Source organism: Octodon degus, unplaced genomic scaffold (assembly GCF_000260255.1).
Source record: "Octodon degus isolate 3935 unplaced genomic scaffold, OctDeg1.0 scaffold00118, whole genome shotgun sequence".
Taxonomy (NCBI): Eukaryota; Metazoa; Chordata; class Mammalia; order Rodentia; family Octodontidae; genus Octodon; species Octodon degus.
In genome coordinates, this window is record NW_004524694.1 from 4,216,856 (window position 1) to 4,243,086 (window position 26,231).

General features: G+C 38.3%; 1 protein-coding gene across 1 annotated transcript in view; it reads left to right on the top strand.

Moving 5' to 3' along the window:
* The window catches only part of Pkhd1l1 (PKHD1 like 1), a 165,853-nt gene extending 140,316 nt beyond the window's left edge, over positions 1 to 25,537 (top strand). The window contains exons 60-74 of the mRNA XM_004640093.2: positions 509 to 657; positions 736 to 858; positions 1,770 to 1,881; positions 1,975 to 2,091; positions 2,507 to 2,672; positions 5,270 to 5,502; positions 5,691 to 5,858; positions 6,974 to 7,131; positions 10,530 to 10,665; positions 13,788 to 14,132; positions 16,868 to 17,019; positions 17,476 to 17,622; positions 17,968 to 18,121; positions 22,569 to 22,829; positions 24,971 to 25,537. Of these exons, the coding sequence (XP_004640150.1) occupies positions 509 to 657; positions 736 to 858; positions 1,770 to 1,881; positions 1,975 to 2,091; positions 2,507 to 2,672; positions 5,270 to 5,502; positions 5,691 to 5,858; positions 6,974 to 7,131; positions 10,530 to 10,665; positions 13,788 to 14,132; positions 16,868 to 17,019; positions 17,476 to 17,622; positions 17,968 to 18,121; positions 22,569 to 22,829; positions 24,971 to 24,981 (2,432 nt within the window). The 3' untranslated portion in view covers positions 24,982 to 25,537. The remainder of the gene's footprint in view (positions 1 to 508; positions 658 to 735; positions 859 to 1,769; positions 1,882 to 1,974; positions 2,092 to 2,506; positions 2,673 to 5,269; positions 5,503 to 5,690; positions 5,859 to 6,973; positions 7,132 to 10,529; positions 10,666 to 13,787; positions 14,133 to 16,867; positions 17,020 to 17,475; positions 17,623 to 17,967; positions 18,122 to 22,568; positions 22,830 to 24,970) is intronic.
* Positions 25,538 to 26,231: the final 694 nt, after the last annotated feature.

Consider the following 26,231-nt stretch of genomic DNA (forward strand, 5'->3'; position numbering starts at 1 on the left):
ATGTACAATATTTAAATGACAATGGAATACCTTTCTCTGACAAAACTAAACAAAAAAAGGGGGATACAAATGAATGACCATTTTGTATCTGTATATTCAAAATAGGATAGGTATACAGCCACATTCTCTTAGTTCAATGAATAGAGAGATTTGTTCTAATAGTGTTTGTGGACAGGATATCATGTCTGCATCTTGTACAATGAACAACCACTAAGACAACAATATGCAATGTATTAATTATTGAAACTGTGCTAGTAATCAATTTTGAAACTGTCTCATTGCTGTTTGTTTCTCAATAAAATTATTAAAAAAATAAAAATAAATAAGATAGAGCCAGCAGCCAAAAGGTGGACAGGGGAAGCTTTTTAGAGACAGCAAGTGTTACCATTGATTTCACATTTAGGCTTGTTTGTTATATGTGCTAATTTTAACTGATACTGCTTATTAAAATGTCTGACTTGCTTTGGAATATTAATTCTCTGGTTGTGTATTGTCTTCTTCTTCTAAGGTCAAGCTAACCCTGTAGAAAGCTGGTTTGACAATGAAGCGCATGGGGGTTTGTATGGCATCTATATGAACCAAGATGGTCTTCCTGGATGTTCCCTTATTCAGGGCTTTACCATTTGGACGTGCTGGGATTATGGAATTTATTTTCAGGTGAATCTGGTTAAAAGTGGTGTTTATCTTATTTCATGATTTTCCCTAGTACTATTCAACCTCCTATTTTTAATACAGATCTCAGAGCGTGTGCACATCTACAATGTGACCTTAGTGGACAATGGAATGGCCATTTTTTCAATGATTTACATGCCAGCTGCTGTGTCTCACAAAATTTCCAGTAAGACAGTGAAGGTGGAGGTAAGAAACAAAGTCAAAGAGCAACTCTGAGAAGGGAGAAGTTGTTGAAAGACAAAATAATCTTGTCTTCTCTCTCTCTAGGTCAGGACTCCATGCCTTTGCGACTGTACTGTATGCCACGAACCTCTTTATCCCCTTCTCTCCTCCAATTCCCTCACCTCTTCCTGCTTATCACCCACTGTACTTGCAACACTGTTAGATCCTCTTTCCTTCCTTGAAGACTTTCTTGGAACAGCACAGGCAACAAGGGCATTCCCTCCACTTTTTTTTTTTTTTTTTTTTTTTTTTTGTATTTTGTATTTTGTGCAAGATCTCACTATGCAGCTCAGACTCATAGTGATCCTCCTGTGTCAGCTTCCCAGTGCTGGGATTACATGTGTGCACCACCAATCTTGGTCTCAGTGGCCTGCTCGGTGTGCCTGGGGGTGGGGCTGGCACAGCATGTGGTCCTGGGGATTGAACCCAAGTCCCTGTGCTTGCCTAAGCAGGCTCTTAGTCTGCTGAGCTGTCTTGCTAGCCCTCTTTCACTGGCGCTCTCTCCACTTTTTGTTCTCACTATTCTCTGGACACATTTCTATCACAGGAACATAATAGGTGTGTTGTTCGTTTGTTTGTTTGTTTTGGTACTGGAGATTGAACTCAGGACCTTGCACTTGCCAGGCAAGCACTTATATTGCTGAGCTATCTCCCCAGTCCCCTAAGAAGGATTTGCATGCCTGTCTTCTCTCCATCACTCTCAATGTTATTATAGTGAAGACAATAGCATACATTATTATTTTTACTTAATGAATGATCCGCTTCTCAAATGGATAGCTTGCACTTTACTACTATAGAATTGTGTCAATCATTCACTCTTATTTTTTTTGGAAGAGTTACTATTCACACTGTATTGCTTGACATTTTTTAAACAGAGCTCATTAATTATTGGGAGCAGCCCTGAATTTAACTGTTCTGATGTCCTCAGTGAAGATGATCCCAATGTCGAGCTCACTGGTGCTCATCGCAGCGTTAGACCTCCAGCAGGTGAAATTTTGCAATTGTATCTTTGGTCTTGACATGCATACTCAATTTCTGCTAACTTTCTTCTTCTGCTTCTTTTGTTGGGTGGGGAGAAAGGCGGAAGAAGTGGGATTTGCTGGCCTACCTTTGCTTCAGCTCACAACATGGCGCCCCGGAAACCCCACGCAGGGATCATGAGTTACAATGCTATCAGCGGCAGCCTGGACGTCTCAGGCAAGTTTAAACGCTGTCTTTCACAAATCTGCTCAGTTATACTCTCTAAGAACTATGTAAGCTATGGTATAATTAATGTTTCATCATCAAGAAGAAAATACTTAAATGAATTTACATATGAATGTGCTCAATATGACAGGAAAAGAAATCAGATATCAGAGTCCACCTCTAGACTGGTTCCCTCACAAAAGTTTTACATATTGAAAAATGACATTTAATTTTTCTTTCAGAACAGCAGAAAAAAACCACTGTTATACTGATTTAATATTAATTTTATGCTTTATTAAAATTCATTCATGTAAGTAGGATTATAGATTATGATCTTTTACAACTGAAGAAGCTTAAGCCAATAGAATGTGTGCTGTGAAATTCCACTTTCTCCAGAGAAAATAACTACTTCTCTTTAATACTTTAGATACAACATTTGTTGGATTCAAGAATGTTTGTTCAGGGGAGACTAATGTGATATTCATCACTAACCCTTTAAATGAAGATTTACAGCATCCAATCTATGTGAGGAATATACAACTGGTCGACACTACTGAATCATCTAAAATATATATACATAGGCCTGATATAAGGTAAAATATATTAAAATTCAATTTTTTCTTTGTCATCTATAGTTCTCCATTCTCCATTCTCTGATTATTGGTCTAAAGTGTTACTATATTAAAGTAACTAATTTCTATAAAGTTTTAACAAGCATTATAAAAATTAAGACTTTTAATAATATAAATCTGTTTTCTCAGCTGATTTGTAAAAACTTGAATTTAATGTGTATATTTTCAGTTTCTCATATACTATCAATAATATCATTAAACATAAAATATATAAGGATCTGGTGCATGTCTCACATTAGTATGTCTCCATTAAAAGTCATGAATTGAAACAGATTTCTTTATCATTTCTATACTTTTTCTTATTTTTCAATCCTTTGCTTTCCAAATGTTTTATCACTAGCACTCCAAAATGTGGTTAAGAATTAATCAGCCCTTATAACCCTTGTGATTGTAAATCTGCAGAAATTGAAAACAGTAATTTTTGTGATTACTAAAGGTTAATTGTTGTCAAGATATTTTGCTTAAATACTAGGTCATAAAAGAATGTAGTGAATAACTCCTACTTTTTTATAGGCAGTACAGAACAAGAATTTTATATGCAAGGCAACATTGGAAGAAAGAAAAATTTTATCAGAGATCTGTGGTTATTTTCAGTTTAGAAGCAAAGAGAAGGAATAATATTGTATAATCAAATAGGCATCTTTCAGGGAAATAAAATGTTTGATGAATAGTTTGGCTTAATCTGATTTTATTTTGCTGACAGCTCAGTGCTTACTTATTTAATCATTATTGAACTGCAGTGTTTTTTGGTTCAATTGGGACCCTACTCACTAGGCAGTTATAGCCGTCTGTTACTCATCATTGATTCTTCCAAATGTAATACATAGTTATAACTGGAAGAGATTGCTGCCCTTCCAAGTATACTTTCATTGAGTTCTGTGCTTCTAGTGGATGCTGTTGGTGCTCTCCCAGGTCTTTACTAGTAGACCCAAAATGCTCTAAATGTTGGCCCATGATAGCATTTGGTTGTCCCCTTTTTAAGAGTGTGCTGTCACCCAAAGCCTTCCCAGCACCCACGATCCCTGTGTTGCAGAGATAGTGCCTATCAGATTCAAGCGCACAGGCCTGGGGTCTTTGTCCTGAGCTAGCAACACCTGTAATTTATGTTGCAGCGATAACCAAGGGATCAGGATGACGCTGTCTAGAGACTGTAGTCTCGTTTTCTTCCCCATGCTTTGTGCAACTTCTCTCTCTCCTTTTTAGGAAGATTCCTTCCCTGACCCACTTACATAAAAATCTACTTCTCAAGCTCTGCTTCTTGGGAAGTTGAATTTAGACTGCTTGTTGTCTTACCACAGCCATGTGGGAATGCCACTGAGCACGCTCCTCACAAACTTGTTTACAAAACATGTTGCACATACTTAATTACAGAGGAGACATGAACTGCAGGATGTATGCATGTATCTATGCATGCACGCATGTATGTATGTATGTATGTATGTATGTACGTATGTATATCTGTATGTATTACTACTGGGAATTGAGCCCAGGATCTTGCACGTACTAACAACATGCTCTGCCACTGAGCTACATCCCCAGTGTAAATAAATATTTATTAAAATTCTTCCCCCTAACTAGTACATTATAGGCAGGGATAATATAGCTGTATATTTATCTTAAACAAAACAAAAATGGAAAGATATATGCCATGGTACCTGCGTCATCCACTTAGATTTATTGCTACGATTCTGGGATATTTTTCCTCACACTATGTATCATAGCATTTTGTAATTATGCTGTATGTCATTTGAATGTGTAGTACATTACATCTTCAGAAGATATTTTATTATTATATCAGGGAATAATCAATGAGCACTGCAGGTAAATCAAGAGGAAGCTAGAATACCATTTATGATTGAACTGAGTGACAAATTTACAGTGTTTAATTTCTTATCATCAGAGAGATTACTAATATGTAACGGAAGAATCACAACCTAAGTACTGCTGTCCATACACAGACAAACATCTACAAGAATACAAAGCATTCTGCCATTGGCTAAGGGCCTAACAGCTCAAGATAGAAAGGAGAGAGAAACTGAGCCTGTATTAAATATTTATATTATTGTACAGTAAAAAATAGCTATAAACTTTCAAAATGAGGAAGAGAAAAAATAATAAAGGCTTTCTGGTAAACATAGTGATTTTGTATATCCTGTATGAAAGAGAATCTTCCACCAGTTGTGCAGGAAAATGTTAGTGTATTGTGAATAATGCACAAACAAGCAATGTATCATTCCAGAATAGCAAAATGCAATTTTATATCCCACAGGTACAACTTGTCATTTTGAAATGTTAATAAATTCATAACAGCGCAAATCATCACTATGGAAATGCAGACTTCATTACAACGCTGTTTACTGATGCCACTTGGTCCCACGTTAGTAAAAGGCAAAAGATTTATATGATCTGAAGAGAAACCAGAGTATTTGGTCCCACTTTAAATCTTTTCTGAAATAAGAGTCCATCTATTTTTTGAGGTCTGCTCACATACTGAACTGTGTTTGTATAAAGCTTTTAGAAAAATGAGCTAAATTATTCATTTTGTCTTTTCTCCCAAGTAAAGTGAATCCATCTGATTGTGTAGACATGGTTTGTGACGCCAAAAGGAAGTCTTTTCTTAAAGATATGGATGGCTCCTTTCTGGGGCGTTCTGGCTCCGTGATACCTCAGGCAGAGTATGAATGGAATGGAAACAGCCAACTAGGAATCGGAGACTACAGAATTCCTAAGGTGATGCTCACATTCTTGAACGGAAGTAGAATTCCTGTCACTGAGAAAGCACCTTATAAAGGTTTGTTGGATCTCATTGTATTGTTAGATCTCAAGTTCATGAAACAAAAATGTTTCATTTTTAATAACTAATGTACTCAGCTCATAACTTAGATGTTCTACTTGTTAATCTTATGTAAGAAAAGGGTAGTGTGTGGATGTTTTGTGAAGAGATTCTCCTTACTAGCATATATATTCATGTATTTCTAGGAATTATTAGAGATGCAACCTGTAAATACATTCCAGACTGGCAGAGCTATCAGTGCTTTGGGATGGAATATGCAATGATGGTTATTGAAAGCCTGGATTCGGACACAGAAACACGACGGCTGTCGCCAGTGGCTATAGTGAGCAACGGTTATGTTGATCTCATTAATGGTAGGTGTTTGGAATAAGTGGACCAGAGTGACTTAAAGCATTTATTGAATGCATGGAAGCCTCTTATTGTCATATAAAACTACCAAACACCAGGACTGCTTGCCACTCTATTTGCAAGAAAAAAAAATCTATGTGCAGGAGTGAGAGTTGACTCTGGAGGCTCCCCATCGAGGAAAGCCAGGGCAGTTATTTCAAACTGACCATTTGAAGAAAGAAGGGGAGAAAATTTAAAGGCAAATTGACTTACATATCTTTGAAAGCCTAATCTTCCCTACATAAATTTAAAAACTAATAATGTAATAAAGTATTGAGTATTTGAGAAGAGGTATTCTCAACCTAATTTTTCATTTTCACAAATCTTTGGAAGATTTATAACCTTTGTTGCATCTTTCATATCTGATTCCTTTGACTTTCAAGGCCAGCCTATAAAGGTCCAAAAAAAATCTAAGTTTCTTACATTACTGTCTCTATAAGGGTGCACATCACCTTAGGAAACCAAGAAAGACTGTTTGAATGAAAAATAAAATAAACTTCTAAAGGTACTGAGAGCACAGCAAGGGCACTTATTGTGTAACCCTGAAATGATACTGGAGCTCAAAGATTAGTTGTTAAGCAGGCTCAGCACGGAAGGGACACACAGCCTGGATGAAAGAGATTTCTTTCCCTCACAGTATATTAACATATCAGGCTATCTAACATACAACAAGATTGCTAAAACCCCACAGAGGAATACTCATTAAAAGTTTGTTAAAGAGAGTAAGCTTAACTAAATCCAAACATCCCAAAGTTTCGTGATTTTAAGCTTCTCTTCACTTTTGCCACCAGAACATTCAATCCACTTGGTTTCTATGGCCTGCATTCAGCCCAGTTTTGAATATTGCCTTTCGAGTTATAGTTATAGGAATGAGGTGCTTCCATGCCCTCCTTTTGCAGCCAAGAGGTGGGGAAAAGCCTGGCTGGCTAGACTAGATAGTAGGACAGTTAATGGGTATGAGTGCTGAACTTGCATTTGAACTCAACTACTGCAGTTTATTTTTAATATAGTTATTCCCCACACTTTATGCTTATAATACTCGATGTAAAAGAACATGAACTTTCATTTTTCATGAATTTAGGCCCCCAGGATCATGGCTGGTGTGCAGGATACACGTGCCAGAGAAGACTGTCCCTGTTCCATAGCATCGTGGCTCTGAACAAATCTTACGAGGTTTATTTCACTGGCACCAGTCCTCAGAATCTTCGGCTAATGTTGCTTAATGTTGACCATAGCAAGGTAAAGCAAGATAAAAATTTTGTCTTAAGAGTTATTGTAGTTGATCTATTTGCGTGTTTCTATCTGCTAAGGATTATATCTTGTCTTCTGTTCTAATATTATCAGCCCTGCTCAAGTTTGAAGGACTCATTAAGATATTAGTAAAAATACTCTTAGCCTAGACAGTTTTTCTCAGTCAGAAAGTACATGCAGGTACCACACACCCCTCTGCCAACGTGCACCTGATTCGTGGGTTGCACGTATGAGGCATGGGAGTGACGCCTAAGGTTTGTATGATTAGCTAAACTCTGATTTTTTGCATAAAAATACCGTGCATATCATTACACTGATCACTTAGAATACATATTTATTCTTCCATGAAGCTATTCTGAATATATGTCAGAAATATACATTTGGACTTTAGCTCTGAGATTGCAGCATATTATTTGAAATATTTTGACAACATAAGCCTTCACTATAACTGAACTCACTTGGCATGATTAAGTTTATGTGCTATGCCAAGTCCTATAATTTGTATCTTCTTTTCTATGACTGTGGAATTTTAAAGGCCCAGTGTGTTAAGAATATGAGGACAGAAACTTGAAAAGATGAAACCAGGACAGAAACTTGAAACGATGTTAGTCAGGAAAGGATGAATTCAAGTTGCTCAAAATAAAACCTAAAAACGCCCCTTGAGGTCTCACGTTCTTCATCCAGTTCTCTCACGAATCCTATTGTTTCCCTTCAGAATACATGGAATCTGGTCACTTCCCACTTTCTCCATTGCTGCCATCCCATGATGCCAACCTTGTCTCTTTTCTGGATCAAGGTGGTCACCTGTCAGCTCCTCCTCATCCTCTCTACTTTTGCTAGTCTATGGTTTTTCTCACCCCAATAGCCAGATACCTACAGTACATTGATTCTCTCCTTCAGTCAGACATCCAAGCAGGTCTCTCCTCTACCCAAAGCCTGAAGCAGTTTCCATACTATTGGCTGAACTAAAGTCAGAGACCAAAAAGGCAGGTAGGGTGGTGCCTGCCTGTAATCCCAGGACTCTGGAGAGGCTGAGGCCGAAGGTTCACAAATGTGAGCCCACCCAGAAATTTAGTGACTTATAAAGAGTCTGTCTCAAAATAAAAAAGTAGAAAGAAAAAAGGGTTAGGAGTAATTGATATGACATTAGAAGCAGTGTGCTTTTAGAAGACCAGAATGACAGGCATTCCAAGCATGGCCCTAGTATTGCACACTGCTATCTTCAGTGAAGTTGCTTAGTTCACAGGTATCAGCATATATAGTTAGTCAGGGTAAGAATCCTGCCAATTAACTGCTAGTTTCAAAAACCTAATGGAGATTCTCAGGATCCTTGGCTTAACCATCTTGTGCATATAGATGTATGGTCTTGCCCCTGCCATGTTTCCTAGCTTTTCTCCTTGCGCTCTCTTCATTATTTAATCCTTAAGTTCTCACTGTCCATTTAGTTGTATTATACTTTTCAATTTTTATTTCTTCTTTTGAGTTCTTACACTAAGGAGACTATATGATATTTACACATGTGAGTCTGGTTTATTTCACTTATGAGTATATCTTCAAGTGGCATCCACTTATATATGAAAGCTTTGAGTTCATCATTCTTTATAGCTGAGTAATACTCCATTGTATAAAAATACCACATCTTTGTTACATTTTTTGTTATACAGGTCTTGCTTTATCTTGGTTTTAACCATCCAGCAGAAATGTATAAAAATGAGGTATAAGTAGTAAAGCCATATTAATATGCTGAGCTGTAAAAGGCTCAAATCAACAACTTCTGACATTGCCAGTCCTACAGATAACCCACTACTATTATGGACTACTGGACCATATTGGATTATTTTGCTGAATTCATGCACCTACAATATTTAAATGGCAATGGAATACCCTTCTCTGACAAAAGTAAACAAAAAAGGAGGTTATAAATGAAGGACCGTTTTGTAGTGAGAAATACATACATACATATATTATATATATTATACATATGTTATATATATATAATAGTTAGCATAGTTATACAGGTACTTTCTCTTAGCTCAATGAGAAGAAAGTTTGAATTAATAGTGTTCAGATAATATATCATGTCTGTATCTTGTACTATGAATAGCTATTACTAAGATAACAATATGGAATGTATTAATTATTGTAATTGTCCTACTAACCTGTTTTGAAACTGTCTCATTGCTACTTCTTTCTCAATAAATTTAATATTTAAAAAAAGGGTTAGGAGTGCAGCTCAGAATAAAGGTTTTTCTCTCCTGTGTTTCTCCAGCCACATTGGCTTCTTGCTGTTTCTCAGTACCCCACACATCACGACCTTGTTTCAGATGCTGCATTGGCGTGTAATGTTGTTATCTAGGTAGCTAAATAGCCCATCTCGGCCAACGGCCAACCTTGGCCATCCCCACCATTTGGCTTTCCAATTTCTCACACCCTGATTTGCTTTTTCTTTTGTTCTATAGCACTTACCACATTCCAATGTGCTTCAGACTTTACTGCTGATCATTTTTATTATTTGTTGTCTCTCACCTCCCTCTAGAACGTAAGCCTAAGAAACACGGTGGTTTTGCCAGCATCTGCAATAGTATGAGGCTGGGCTAAGAACTTGCCCTTGATGGTATAAAAGAAAAAATCTAAGGAGAGTATATTAATTTAAAAAATAAGAATGTTGATTACAAAGTAATATGCCTATTAGCACTCTGAGCTTCTGAAGACTATATCAATAAGCTTCCAGATTGATGTAATCTATTTGGCTTCTTGTTAATCCTTCTGTATAAGTACCTCTCACTATCTAGTCATGCCACCAGGGCTCCTTGCTAACTCTTCACCAAAACCACTTTACTTTATGTCCTGTCTGATAGTATTCTGTGTAGGGAATATAAACGTGAAAAATGAACAAATTTGGATGACAGAGTACAGTTATTCTTACTAAGTTTAGTAGTCTTATTACCAAATTTTTCTCAGCATTAAGTACTTTTCCTTTAGGCTTAAGTACCTATTTCTACAGAGTGGAGTGTGATACAGATACAGGACTTGTGCTAAGTCCCTCCCATGTGTCGGTAACTGAAAGCCTATATTGTACTTCAGTGTCTTTGAAAAGGACACATTTCTTGATTTAGAGGCATTCTTCTAAGAATTTATTTCTTTTGTTACTATCTTGTTCAGAGAACCATCAATGAAGGGTGAAGGTGTAAAGCCTTCATTAATGGCTGGATGTGAGCCCATTTTAAATTTTAGTTCAGTGTTTGTCTTAAATCCATAAGACTGAGTTTTAACATTTGTACAGGTGTACACAGTTGAAAAACATTTTAAAATGCTAAATTCTACATATTCTCATATTCTGTTTTATCACTCTCTTAAAACACAAAAATGTTTCACTATTTTAACAGGGTGTTCTAGTTGGAATTTTTTATTCTACTCTTCAGCGTTTGGATGTCTATGTGAACAATTCATTGGTGTGTCCCAAAAATACAGTATGGAACGCTCAACAGAAACATTGCAAACTTAACAGGCATCTGTATGCAGGTATTTCCTCAGGAAAGTATGGAACACATGGCACAAGTACTTTCATTATTCATAAAATCCTTTGTAATGTTTTGTGAATATTTTAAATTCCTGAGCCATTTATGAATACATGAGAAATTAAGTGTTTAGTCACTGTCCAGAAGACACTAGAGTATATTCATTTATGATGTTGTCCTTGAAGATCTCTTGTGGTGAGTGGAACTCTTCTCTATCTGCAAAGATAGACAATCATTGAATTCATGATGGACACATTTTTCTCTCTAAGAATCCTTTAATTTAGTAAGCTTAAATTTAATTATTCCTACGTCTAAAAGAGATCTTGCTCAGAGGTTATACTCTATCTCTTCTTTACTGTTACTTCATGCATATCAGAGCCCAAATGACTTGGTAGGTGCCAAAAGTAATGCCAAGCAAGCCAACAAAAAGTAAGACAAATACTATGAAGTAAATATGAGAAATTAAAGTTGATTTAAATGAAATAAATGGAAGAAGGTACTTATCCTAACAAAATATCCTGTAAGATCAGGATTTGTCTCTGCTCATTTAAATTATTTGTTGAACAGGATTCTAATGATACTGACATTGGGCATTTCATTCCATGTGTGCTACCTTTCATTTGAAGACATGCTCCATAACTGTGGCTAACCATAGCCTTAGCATGTCAGGGTTGTGAACATGTATGGGTGACCGATAATCTTCGCCATGTATAAAGCAAGTCTTATTTTTACTGTTGGTATGACTAGTGAATATTTCTGGACACATTACTATACCTCAGGCACTGCTTTGTTACTGTGCCGTAATAACCTTAGAAGGTAGGTGTGGGTGAGCAAAGCGAGCCAGAGATGGTGAAGTAATCTGTTCAGCTCTCAGTCCGCCCAGGCTGCTGGAACAAAATACCACAGACTTAAGCCACAGAAAGGTCCTTCTCACAGGTCTAAAGCCAGGGCCAGAAACCGCAGTGCCAGTGTGGTCGGGTTCTGATGGGGCCTCTCTGCTTGGCCAGAGCCGTGTCCTCGCTGTGTTCTCAGATCGTGGAGGAAGTCAGGGTCTCTTTCAGGGGCATGAGTTCCATCATGACGTCTCCACCCGCACAGTCTGATCCAACCCTAATTTCTTCCCAGAGGACTCCATTCCTGAACATCATCATGGGGGGCGTGAGGACCGCAGCACTGGACTTTGGAGGGGGCGCAGCTCAGGCCATAGTGGCCTGAAAGCTGCTCCAGGCAGGGCGAGGACTTCAAAACAGCCTCGCTCTGAAACCGCACACACGACTATCGCACTGTACTGACTCTTACCAGGCTAAGAGAGTCGCACTTGTCACTTTCTGCAATCAGATGGTTGCACGTATTTACAGCTTAGTTTTCATAAACTCTCTACTCTTGAAACAACTCACAAGGTACTGAGGACTCTCATTCAAAAGTTGGAAAGTAGAATCCAGCTCAATAGGCAGAAATTAATACGGAGAATTTTTAATGCAGCTGCTGAGAGGTTGAAATGCAACACCATCACTGCCCTCTTACAGATAAAGGCAGGGATGTGTTGTTATTTCTGCAGTTATTTTTCTTTTAATGAAAGAGCATTGTATCCCCCCTACCACAAAATACATTTTAAAAAATCTGCTAAGGATTAGTGTTTCTATTTCAATTAAAGACAGGTATGTAATAAAAATAAAGCATATAATAAAATATCTCAGGGGAATCTTAAGCCTAAAAAATACTATGATTAATCTATGGTTAATTCAGTTCCCATAGAGGACATTAAAGTTTGGAAATTGAGCTCAGGGCCTCAGGTAAATATGCTACCTTTGAACCATGTCCCAGCCCAGCGGCAATGCTTTTAAGTGAAACTTTTGCTTGGGCACTTGGAATGCACATTATTAGCCCCATATTATGAATTTCTCTGTATTTGTGTTCTATTATGTATATTTCCACTTCCTTCATTGTTGTGATAATGTGATAAAGTTATCAAGAATATTATACCACACATTTGTCAGCTTCACATAATGTTTAAGCCAAATTATGTCTGGCTTTTGTATCAGTACATAGTAGGGAAATCTCTAGTGATAATGAAATGGCTTCTGAAAGCTGTTATCTGTTACATTCATAAGAAATTCTCCCTTTCTAAAATCATAAATTCCTTTTCTTAGTAAATTTCACCATGAAATGTCACAAGGGTTATAAATTCAGCCTCAGGTTCAATGTGTTGATGGACTTTTTTCCTCTTAAACATTGCTAATATGTTGCCATAATTCATAACATACATGTACATTATTTGGACATGTATGTTATGAATTATGTACATGTATCCAAATAATCTCAATCAATTTGACAAAACTTTAATTGTTTAAAGTTAATTGGAAATTATAAAAGTTTAATTGGGAACTGAATTAATCACAGATTAATCATAGTATTTTTCAGGCTTAAGATTCCTCTGAGATATTTTATTATATGCTTATTTTTATTATGTACCTCTCTTTAGTTAAAATAGAAACACTTAATCCTTAGCAGATTTTTTTAAAATGTATTTTGTACAGGGTCTCACCACGCAGCTTGGATTCCACCTAGACTCATAATGATCCTCCTGTTTTCAGCCTGCTCAGTGCTGTGATTACAGGAATGTGCCACCATGCCTGGTCTCAGTGGTCAGCTCAGCACACGGGGGTGGGGAGATGGTGGCACCAGCATGGCATTAGGTGCCAGGGATCAAACCCTGGCCGCTGTGTTTGCCTAAGCAAGTGCTTAGTCTGCTGGGCTCTCTTGTTGGCCCTAAACTTGTATTTCTAAAATTGTAAGTGCTTCAGTTGAGGCTTTAAAATTCTGAAGATGTAAATAGTGTTATAAAAATAGTATAAATTCCTAGGTTTATAATAAGATTTGCCTTTATTTATACTGAGTTTATAGCTGATTTAAAAAGAAATTTAATTTATAAATGATGATGAATTGTAAAGGATTGACTTCAGTTTTGTACATCAGTTCTAAAGTTCTTGTTTATAGTATTTATACTTCCTAATGGAATGATAACATTGAATTTTTTGAATTTTCTAAATTGAAACAAATATTAAAACATGCATTGTAATTGTGATAATATTTAATATTGTGGTTTTGGTACTTTTTTCTTCATAGAGCAATTTCTTCCTAAACTGAATTCCACTATTCTTGGTGAAAACTACTTTGACAGAACCTACCAGATGCTCTACCTTTTGGTTAGGGGAACAACACCTGTTGAAATCCACACGGCCGCAGTCATATTTGTTTCTTTCCAATTACCTGCGGTAACAGAAGATGACTTTTACAGCTCACATAATCTTGTTAGAAACCTCGCCTTATTCCTAAAGATACCAAGCGACAAAATCCGAGTCAGCAAAATAACACGAGGAAGGAGCCTGCGGAGGAAAAGGTCTCCAGGAAACTCAGTTGAATTAGAGATCGGAGACCCTCCTGCTCGGTCCTTAAGCAATGACACCACAGGTATGAAGGGTTGCCTTAGAGATTGAGGAATGTAATGACTAAGTCCAGAGCCATAAATAACTTTACATTTTTTATTAGTACATATTTGCCATATAGAATGTTTGCATTCATCTTTGGAGGTAGGTGTGTATGTTTAAATTTTCTTTTTAATCTCTATTCACCTCCCATCTTTCTGTCCTCCCTCTCTCTCTGAATGTACTTCCCATCTACAAAACATCTATCTCCCTGTTTCTTATTGTCTATCTTTTATTATTTTCTAAAAGGTGTTTATACTCTGGGTTTGTCATAAAAGAGAAGTTATGAGATATATAAGCTTGGGTGTCTGAAGATATGATTTTTGCATTTAATTTTTTGGTCTTAAAGTACACTCACTTTCCAACAAATGATTCAAATGTTTCTTCCTTAACTGCAAATTAATACTCCACTGTGTACAAAGACCAATTTTTTTTATCCATTCATCTGTTGATGGCTATACAGACTGCTTTCAAGCTTCAGTTATTATGAGTTATGCTGCTATACACATGGGGATACATTTGTCATTGTGATAGGATGTCTTTAACCTTTAGGGGATGGTACCTGGAAGAGGACTTGCTGGGCCCAGTGAAATTTCTCATTTTAGTTCAAGGCCTCAGGGAATCTTACCAGCTCATAACCTGAAACTTCTAAAGGCCTCGAGACCTTTATCCTATTTTGAATTGTGAAGAAATTTAAGCCCCCATTTTTTTTGTTATAATGATTAGTAAATTAAACAAAATTTGGCCTAATGTAGAAGATCTAGGAAGATCTATCTAAGGAAGTAACTTCATAGCTGAGTGACTAGGGTTGAAAGGAGTCTGACATCGTGAAGAGGCAAGCAGTCTGGCCGCAAATCTGTCTTGATTGAGAGAGAGACAGGAAATAGGATTTTTGTCGCAATCGGACCCCTCTCTGGTTACATCGTTGACTTTCCTTCTTGGCCCTGTATTTCCTTGGAGCTAGAGGATCAGCACTTTGGACTTGGCAGGCTTAGCCTGTGAATTCAATCTGTTTGTCACAGTGGGCTGTAGTGCACATGTAGATTATCCGTCAGCTCTTAGAAATCCCTTATATCCTCTTGTAGATAGTGAGGGCCAAAGCTTCCATACTAGCTGCTGAATCCCCCAAGAAATCATTTCCTGTGTGTGCCCTTAATGTTCTCACATACAACCTCTGCTGCCCGTGTCCTTAACACAATTTTAGCTTGTTAAATTTATCCAGATATGTATGAGATAGCTTAGGAAAGCAAATCATAGAGACAAGAAGGGACAAATTCATGGAAGTTTCCAGGTGTCCTGGGGTGTGATTGTTGAAGACTAAGGAATCTCTGGGCAGGTAGAGTCTTGGCATCGAGGAGTAAGAGAACCTCAGGTAAAAAACCTCTGATTTCCAGATGGTGGTCAGCCTAAGGAGCGCCTTCCCATTGCACACGGTCAGAGGAAAGCTGTTAGCAGTTCAGACCAGGGCACCCCTGCCACTGTACCAAAGCCCCGCGAAGGCGAGGCAGGACTGGTGGAGCATCCACAGGGCTCTCTTTGTACCACTGTGACTAGATCCCATACACCCTCATTGGGAGAGGGACTGACCCAGAAGGAGTGAGGGGGAGGGAGAAATCAAAAAGAGACCAGTTGTCCAAAGGGTGAATCATGCAAAAGACACATTTTAAAATAAAATTCCCTGATGGTAGATTGTAAAGTTTCATGTGAGATACAGTGGCTTAGGGCATTGACTGCTTCTGGAAAACATTAAGCTTCCTGACTTAGCCTTGTAGGAAGAAGCTCAAGAATTTGAGTCCCCAATGTATGACTCTGGGTATGGGCAATGCAGGGTTACTAGAAACAAGGACAAAGTAAAGCCTGCAGGCATCCAAACAGTACCCTGATAACAGCTTTCTGAGTGACTCCACTGCTTACTGGTTATGGGGTGGAGCAGAAAGGGACAAAAATGGATAAGAGAGCGAGTGTGAGCTGTTGTAGTAACACAACCAAGGATCGCATTGACTAGCACTACACCGGAGGGGTAGAGAGAGAAGGTGGTAATTGATTAGATAAGCTGGAGTGGAGAGTGAAGGAGGGGTGATGAAGCACAAGTGCGGGGCTCTGCCATAGGAGTAAGTTGTGTGGGTGGAGTTGCCACTCCATGAGCTACTGAGAACTAAGCGGTACAGTTAAGGGGAAACCCCTGTTGTGGCCTGCTGTGCTAGAAAAAGAGAACAGAAACTACATGTAGGGTTAAAATGAACCTTAAAAATTGTCAAATGTCCAAAGCAACTAAAAGTTTTTCAGCAATGTGCTGATAACTTTAGCAACATATTCATATATAGCTGAACAATGAAATGGATGCTGATTATTCTTTAGTTCCAAAATTAGCATCCTATTTTTAAATATGTGATGACAGGAATTCACAGTAGCACTGCTAGAGAAGGAGTAACATGGGAAAATACTGAGATATATTTCCTTCCTGTACTTTCATTTTATTTTATTTTTGTATTGATCTTATCTACCTTTTGTTCCCCTTTCATTCCAGCTTAAAACATTCTACTGAATTATTTTCTTTGCTTCACTAATATGATTGTTATACTTTTCTTAGGCACCATTGGAAAGCCTTAGAATTCTATAGTGGATGGAACAATGCAAATAAAACTAAAATTAAAAATTCTTACATGTTCTCACAATTCTATATTCTTTTAATCCAAACATCACACTACTGTTTCCCCATAGGTCGGATGAAACTGTCTGAACTTCAGGAAATTTCTGGTTCTCTTGGGCAAGCTGTGATTTTGGGAAAAATCAGTAGTATCCTTGGATTTAATATTTCTTCCATGTCTATTACCAACCCTATACCCAGCCCGAATGATTCTGGCTGGATAAAGGTAAGAACATGCAACTAAAAAACATGTAGTTTAGCTATTTAAATCTTAATCTTGTTTATTTCTTATTTTAACTCTCTTTTTCTATATTAACACAGTAATTTAGAGGGCAAGGCTTTCTAATTGTTTTTTTTTTTTTTTTTTTGCAAGAAGAGACACTGATTTATTTCTAATTCATTTTTTTGAATCTTATGGAATCATTAAAATGAAAACAAAGTAGTTTTTAAAAATAAGCTAGATTTTAAAAAGAAAAAACTTTAAAAAAAACTCATTTCTGCATGGTTTGCATATCTACCATAATGCTTCCTATGCGTGACTCAGAGGAAATATTGTACTGATCCTAATTTGAATGTTGAATATATTTTTGAACAATAACTGCATTCTACTCAGCCTGGCTGAGCATTGCTGTGGGACACAGTTTGTCACGAGAAACTACTTTCATCCTCCTGCCCCTGTCAGGTGGCTGCCCAGCCGGTCACCAGGTCCGCGTTTCCTGTTCACCATGTGGCCCCAGTGTCCTCGCTCTCTGTGGTCACCCAGCCAGTGGCAGCACAGCTGGGACAGCCATTTTCTCAGCAGCCTTCAATCAAGGCAGTGGATCCTGATGTAAGTCACAAGTCGCCATTCTCCCTAGGCAAGGAATTGAACTATGAATTCTGAAAAGGGAGCCAACTGGGCCCAAGATGGAGGATTACACCACCCCTAGAAGTTGGGGAATCCTCTTCTACTGTTGCAAATGCTTCTGTATTTCTTTGTCCGTCCTCATTTATAATGAATTTGATGCTCTTGTGACCCTATTTGTGAATGCTTTGAGTGACATAAGGAGCTTCTGTAGATTTTAAATCTGTCATGAAGTATTCACAAAAAATAAAGGTTTAGCAGCATATTATTTCAGATGAGCATGGGACAAGACAATGGTTATAATCCTTTGCTATATGTTTTTTTCTTAAGGGTAATTGTGTGTCTGTTGGGATTACTTCACTGACCTTGAAGGCTATACTAAAGGACTCCAGCAATAACCAAGTCAGCGGTCTCAGTGGAAATGTAACAATTCCATTTAGCAGTTGTTGGGCCAACTATACAGACCTTACTCCTCTTAGAGTAGGTGAGTGACCTACCTACTGGGCTTTTATAGTGGCATTTTAATCACATACTATTCTTTGATCATATCCCTCTCCCTTGTCCTCTTCTCCCTACCCCCTTCCTCCTTCAAACAGTCTAAGTGGACTGTGTTAGAAATACATACATATATATATTTTTTTTTTCTCTTTAAATTTATTTTTAATTAATTTTGTTCAGAAAGAAATAGCAATGAGACAGTTTCAAAACAGGTTAGTAGAATAGTTACAATAATTAATACATTGCAAATTGTTGTCTTCATAGTAATTATTCCTAGTACAAGATGCAGACGTGATATCTTGTCTAAATGCCATTAGTACAAATCTTTCTTCTCACTGAATTAAGAGAAAGTAGTTGTATATCTATCATATTTTATATATACAGATGTATATTTTTTTCACTACAACATGGTCCTTCATTTATATCCCCCTTTTTTGTTTGTTTTGTTTAGTTTTGTCAGTGATGCGTTATTGCATTGCCATTCAAATAGGTTTGTGAATTCAGCAAAACAATCCAATATAGTCCAGTAGCCCTTAATAGTAGTGGGTTATCTGTGGAACTGGCAATGTCAGAAGTTGTTGACTTGAGCCTTTTACAGCTCAGCATATTAATATGGCTTTATTTTTTATACCTTGTTTTTATACTTTTCTGCTGGATCGTTAAGATCAAGATAAAGGAAGACCTATATAACAAAAATGTAATTTTTTTTTATCTGACAAAGTCAGTCAAATCCCCTCAAGATTTACCCTGAAACCTTGTACAGCAGTTGGTAGACCTTTTGTCAGTGTCAGCCATGTGGATGAGTCACAGTCATTGCTTGACCAATTTGCTCTCTGTGAAAGCCTGAGAAAATGTTTTCTCTCTAAGTATACAATTTTCTCTTAATGAACAAAACATTCTATGATATGGTAGTAAACAAAATTGTAGAAATCAGGGTATTATACGTTGCCTTATTTCAGAAAATACTTAATGTGGGCCAGCCAAGTAGCTCAGCAGATTAAAGCACCTGCAAGCCGGCTCAGGGGCCAGGGGTTCGATCCCAGGGCCTGCTGTGCCCGCCCGGCCCCTAGGGCACGCTGAGATGGCAATTGAGACTGGGCGTGGTGGCGCGTGCCTGTAATCCCAGCTCTAGGGAGGCTGTAAACAGGCGGATCACTAAGAGTCCAATATAATAGTAAGACCCTGAACACCTTGTAAGCCCTCCCTTCCCTAAAATACAAAGAAAAAAAATATTTAATGTAATTTATCAAAATATCTTTAATGTGTAAAATGAAATAGCAATTAAAATAATCAAGCAAACAAAAAATAAGATGAAGTTATGTATAAAATATGGTTTATATTTTTTCACCCCTTTGTGCATTTTCTAAATTTCCTTGTTACATATGTACTACATTTCTAGTAAGAAAAGTTGACATGCATTTCAAAATTTGAGAAAGGAAAGGGCATGTAGACTCATTAACTTTAATGCCCTATGCAGGCATTGAGGCAGAAAGCTGACTAGTTCTCAGAAAGCAAATGGCAGGGAGAAAACTCATAGCGCCCCTCAGCTCCCCAGAGCAGCAGCTGTGGAGAACTGTGACGTGCGCTGAGAGCAGATGTCTCCCCCGAGCTCTCCTCAAGTGTATCCAGTGAGCCTGGGCCAAGCAGTGTATCAAATGTCACTACAGTAACTACAAGCACCAACTCCACAGGATTGTTCTTATATTACCTCTGTATGGGTTGGTGGCACTACTCCTTTGTTTTTTTTTCTGTTTGTGGTTTTTATTTCTTCTCTTTCTTTTTTTTAAGTATTTGGTACAGAATCTCACTGAACAGCTTGGACTCATAGTGATCCTCCTGTTTTCAGCCTCCCCAGGGCTGGGATTACATGCCTGCACCACATGCCAGGTCTCTGTAGCTAGCACAGCATGCCCTAGGGTAGGGCCAGCACAGCATGTGGTGCTGGAGATCGAACCCCTGTCCCTGTGCTTGCCTAAGCAGGCACTTAGTCTGCTGAACTATCTTGCTGGGCCTTAGCTCTACCCCTTTGGTGCAAATCATTTTACTAGGGACCAAATGATAGACTTTACTGGTGACGAATAATAGAATATCTAAAGAGATGAATGAGCTGCATGTATTTGAAACAGGTCTCCATTAATCTGTCTGTTCACCTTGGGACCCATGGAAGACCATTAGCAACCTTAACCTTCCAGAAGGTTCTATGATGATGGCACTTCCCACTTCTTAAAACTGATCTCTCATCAAACACATGCATGTGAACACACATACACATATGCACACCATACATTCACAGATACAGCAGGTCTGGTTAAACAAAATCATTGTAGAGAGTCAAATAAGAAAAAAAATTTCCAACAGTCTGACTTTTACATCAATTCTGTCGAAAGTTAAACTAATTGCAAAAGATTGACTCCCCTTAGTTTTCAACCTGCCTAGGGGGCAGCGTACCCTAAACTATTTGCTGAGAATCAAATGACAACAAGTTCCACTGCGCTCTTGAGCAACCCCTAGGTGTGCTAATGTTTGCTGGTTCTCTCAGCAGCCCACATAATAATAGGCCTACAACATTTTTAAGGGCTTTGTGGGATCTGACATGAACACTCCTTGAAGATGATGCTCACCGCCACATAAAAGTGGACCTTGCAGCAAAGACCTTGAAACCAAGGTCCCCAGAATATTACCTCTGCATAGCAAGACTCCAAAGTAAGCAAGATCCCTGGAGTGCAAGGCAATGGAGTAGGCTTTTGACTGTCTCATACATAGCCTCTGCATCAATCTCTGCAAGAAATCTCCTTGCAGATGAGCCTACAGCCTGGCAGCACAGCACCAGCCAGGGTCTGTCCTACCAATAGCTCCCTAAGGAGCAAAACAGGGCCACTTGGGTAGGGAGAGATACAGAAAACAGGAAAATGAGAATTGGTTGCTGAAAGAGTAGAAGAAGGAAGTGAAGAGATTGCAGTTTTCACTAACCCTCTGATGGGCACTTTGGACCTGCTTCTCTGGGAACCTATGTAACGTGTAGTGTTTGTTTCAGTTTCTATTGCTACATTTAAAGCTAGTTTAAAATCCAGTGGGTTAAAATAACTACCACTGCATTTCTTCACATTGTGTGGGGCAGGAAATTGGGCAGGGAAGGGTCACATACGTTCCTTGGTCTCTGGGGCTTCCGCTGAGGCATTTACAGGCTGGCCATGTCTGAAATAGCTTGCGTGCCAAGGTCCTAACTCTAGTGTTTGTCTGCATTCTTCATTTGTCTTCTAAGTGTTTTTTTTTTCCATGGAGCTACTTTGGGCTTCCCCGTGGTATTGCAAGTGAGAAAAGATGAGATCAATTTTTAAAAACCCTAATTTCTTTGTTCATCCAAACTGCTAAAAATGAAGTGCAACTCCCACAAAACTTTAAAATTTATTAGATTTTTTTAGAGTGAAGGAAAGGAAAAATTTAAATATAGCATTTCAAAGAATTGGTAGTGGCTGAAAATGTATATGTCTTGGAAGCTGCAAGTTACAGAATGCATTGTCATGGTTGGTAAATGCACAAATGTGGTCAAGATCTAATTACATTCTCTCCCTGAACAAAAAGGAAGAATGAAGCAGAAATGATTTTTGCAAACAAAAGAGAAGAAGAAGAACTTATAAGGTTGTTCAGGTAGTCTAAGCCTTGTTCTACTGAGCAACTACAGTTAATGACAGCAGTAGTGCCAGAAGAGGTTACGTCATGGAAAAATACACCAATCATTTCGTATTCAATACTGTGTGAAGATTCAGAATACAGATTAGAAATTATCTGGATGAGCTCATTATTCTTCATGCTGTGAGCACAGGTTTATCCAAGATGTTTCTTCTAGTTGTCTACATGGAATAGGAAGTTAGGAATATTCTCAATTGTCTAATAAATCTTCCAGACCATGTGGAAGGTGGATAAAAGTCATTTAATCTGAATAGAGGGCATAGGGGTGTTGACTGCACTATTTTTGCAACTCTTCTGCATTCGAGATTTGTATAAAATGCGAAATTTAGTATCCACTCTCCCCTCCTCTGAGTGGGGTGGGTATCTCCTCACACTTAGATCAGGTAGGCAGGAAAAAGATTCAGATCTTCTATTTTCTCTCACCTGCCTTTCCTGTTGTCCTGTATTTGAAACAGCCTGCTTCCATCTCTAGGAAAGAACTCTCAAGTAGCAGATAGGAAAATCGACCTGGGTTCCCCAACATGTGATTAGTGAGAGGATTGACATTTTCCTGTTTGCAGACCTTCTCTCCACCATTGTTTGTGCTCAAACTAATCTATTTGACTTCTATTTGACTCAGTTCCCAAAAGTACTTCTTTGGTAAATTAGACATTATGTTTAAATCATTGAAAACCAACTTGGAACTATTGGAAAGCAACCAAGAAAGCCAGCCACTGTGATGCTTCCCTTTTTCCCCTTCCCAGGTAAAAATTATAAGCTTGAATTTATCCTGGATAATGTGGCTCAGGCAGAGTCCAGAGCTTTCAGCGTGTCAGTGCAGTCTGTTTCTGGTGGCGGCGGCAGCAGTAGCAGCAGTGGCGGTGGCAGCGGTGGCAGCCACGGCAAAGCGTCAGCTGTGGGGGCCTCTGGCTGGATAGTGGCTGTTCTAACGAGCTGTTTGATGGGAAGGATGTTGATGTTGGAAGTATTCATGACTGCAGCTTTTATTCTTAACATCGATGTGGGTGAGTACATTCATTCTGCATGTGATGCACGTCTCTCCACATATTCTGGTGCTTGTTAGTACTTCCTAAGGAGTGTGTGTGTGCAGCATCCATGCTTCGCACCGCAGCCTCCAGAGCAGGCGCAGGACAATCCTACAGCACACATTGCTGTATGATCAAAATATACAGAAAATGTTTAATCTTTAGAAATGTATTACAGGAAAAGACCCATTACTATTTAGCCCCCTCAAAATACATTCCCCTCTCTTAGAATAGTTAGTGCATCATTTTGTCACTTTATGGAGCAGTTTTGGAAGTGCTCTTTCATGAGTTTCTTTTCTTTCATTCATCTCAGTTGATGATGATGTCATCTCTTCAGATCCCTCCAGTTGACACTTGTCACATTTCTTCCTTTCCTTCAGGCTCTGCATCACTTGTGCTCTGTGCCATCTACATCCAGGCAAACTTGATGCTTCTTGTTCAGCAGACCTCAGGTCACCTGGTGTATGCTCCTGTTCTTCTTCTGCAGTTGAGATCTCCTCAGCTCTGTCTTTTAAGTCCACAGCTTTATTGGAGCTTCCTTTATGGCCAAAGTCAGATGTTAAAATCATTCTTCTAGGCTCTATTTATTTATTTATTTATTTATTTATTTGGATTTAGTACAGGGTCTACAGGGTCTCATTACACAGATGGGACTTGTAGTAATCCTTCCTGTTTTTTAGCCTCCCAAGTGCTAGGATTACAGGCGTGTGCCACTATGCCCAGTCAGCGTGCCCCAGGGACAGGGCAAGCACACCAGGCTGGGGATCTAATCCCCGGCCCCTGAGTTTGTCCAAGCAGGTACTTCAATCCACAGAGCTATCTGGCTGGCCCTTGGCTCTCTGTTTTTGATTCTTAACTTAAATCTGGTTAAAAGTTCCCAATAGTAGCCATGTCACAGCCTCAACATTCAACTGCCTTGAAATTTCTTCTGCCAGATTAGTTTGGCATCCTTAATCTCAGTCTCAGGGAAAGTCTGTGGACATAAGCAAAATGCAGGCAAAGTTTTTTCCAAGTTACAGCAAGCCTTGTCTAGAATCAATACAGTCCTTGTTTCCAGCATAAACCTGCTGAGCCAGGTCTTTACCTGGTTTGTGGTCTTCTGAGCTCTGACCAGAATCTCCCATACAGTGCAGCTTAAATTCTAGCTCTACTTTGCATTTCCATCCGCAAAGGCTCTTGAGCCATATGGTCATGTAATAGTCCCAGCTATGACCCCACTCCTGGTACCAAATTCTGTGGTCGTTACTTTTCTCTTTCATTGCTAGGACAAAATACTCAACACCCAAATTTAAAGAGTGAAAAATTTATTTAGCTCATACTTTGTGGTGCTTTAAGTCCATAATCAGCTGGTTCCAAGGCAGGGTGGCACGGCACAGGAGCAACAGCCTAAGGTGACCAAAGACAGAAAAAACAAGAGAACAAGAGGGGAAAACAAGCCCTCTTTTCTTCCCTTACAGTGTAAGGAGGGTGTGTGTAGCACTCATACCATTTTGTGCCCTCCTCTTGCATAAGACTTGGATGTTTACAAAGTGAGACGCTGGTCTGTTGCTGAGTGGCTTAGTCAAACCTCTAAACTTCTCAAGTTAACACAATGTATCAACCATTACAACTGTCTCTCTGCTCCATTCATTCCTCATAATCTGTTCATCAGGGGTATGTTCTGCCTCTCATCACATCTACCTCTTGCAGAATCTTTCTGGGGTCTACTCACATCCTGTTTTTCTTTTTTCATTTTTTTTTAAACATGCTTCCTTTCTTCTTTCCCACACTACATTGCATTGAAATGTCAGGTTGCTTTTTGCCTTTGCAGTCCAACCTAACAATGTTTTACATTTAAGAGAATTATAAAGCTCTACGAAATAACATGGCAAAGCCTAAGTGTGAAAAGTATACACTGAATCTTATATAATCATAATTTGCTTTCCACATTTCCATAAAATATAAAAAAGCATTACTGATTCTAAAATTAAATTGCTAAACTTTAAAATACTAACTTTTAAATATTACTTTTGCCATACAGTATTGAAGGATTTAAAAATTTAAAATCACTGGCTTATATCTTCAATCACACTATATGTTATTACTGCTTTTAAAATTTTTGTGTTGTTTTCCTTTTTCAGGAGGCAACTAAAGGACTGTTCCTCATGAAGATGCTGAAAATGAAAACACAAGAATTACTTTATGACCTATTTTGTTGTACTACAATAAAAATTCTAGAGCATTTTCAAGAAAATATTCTAAATATTTTTTGCACTAGAAATCAAACTGAGGACTTTGCTCTTGCCAGCAGGTGCTGTGCTGCTGAGCTATATCTCTGGCCTAAAATACTTTTATAGTATTTAATATGTATTCTTAGCTGCAATCACAGAAGCCAGGGTTCTTTAAAATATAAATTTCTTATGATTCTTTTTATTTATATGTTCTCATTTTACCTCAGAAACCTTCTAACAATCTCTGAGTTGGAAACAGATATGCCACCTCCAAGTCACTTCATCATGGAGTCAGAGGATTCTTTTGTGCTAGAGTCTGATTTAAGATATTTAGATCATATTGGAGGCATTTGTGTTTTTTAATATATCAGGGTGGGGAAGGGGTGATTATTTTTTATCCACTGATGAGTCTCTGACTTCTGCCTAAGTAGGTGATTCTGATTTCCCAGGGTTTGGTAGAAATGAGATTCTTAAAACCTCTCTGAGCCTGAGTAAACTGTCTTTCAGATCTACAATAATGCCTAAGAATTTTAGACTGTCCTGGATTTCTGGAAGTACCAAACTGTCCAATATTGTAAGAAAGGTTTTCAGGAATGAGCTTTTGGAACATGTGCAAGATTGTTCTGTATTTCCTGCTCTTCCCGGTAGTACAGACATTACTGGGCTAGAGATGTAACTCAGTGACAGAGTATTTGCCCAGCATGCACAAGGCCATGGGTCCTATGCCCAGAGCAACACAAAAAGTGTCCCAGCTAGGGGCTGGAACCCCTTCAAACTCATGCAACAATAGAACAGAGCAACTTTATTTTCAGAAAGACAAATTAGGGAACGCAGAAAAGCCACAAATTAATGCAGCTAAGGTAACTATAAGCTATCATATTATTTTTAAAAAGCTAACTTATACTCAGAAAATTCTACAAGGAATCCTTAATTTGGGAGAAATCCCAGTAAGGCCTTGCAGCCATGTCCAAATCAGGGACCATACAGTACTCAAAAGTTATTTGTTCACAAGTCACATACTGAAGGCATTTGTGACAGCCTAGAAAATTCAATAGAGCACATATCTTTGTTTCCTGCATTATCTCCTTCTAGTAGATTCATCTCTAGTCGTTATTCATCTTGCTTGGTAGAAAAATTCTATTTACCAGGAAGCTAAACCCGTATATCTTTG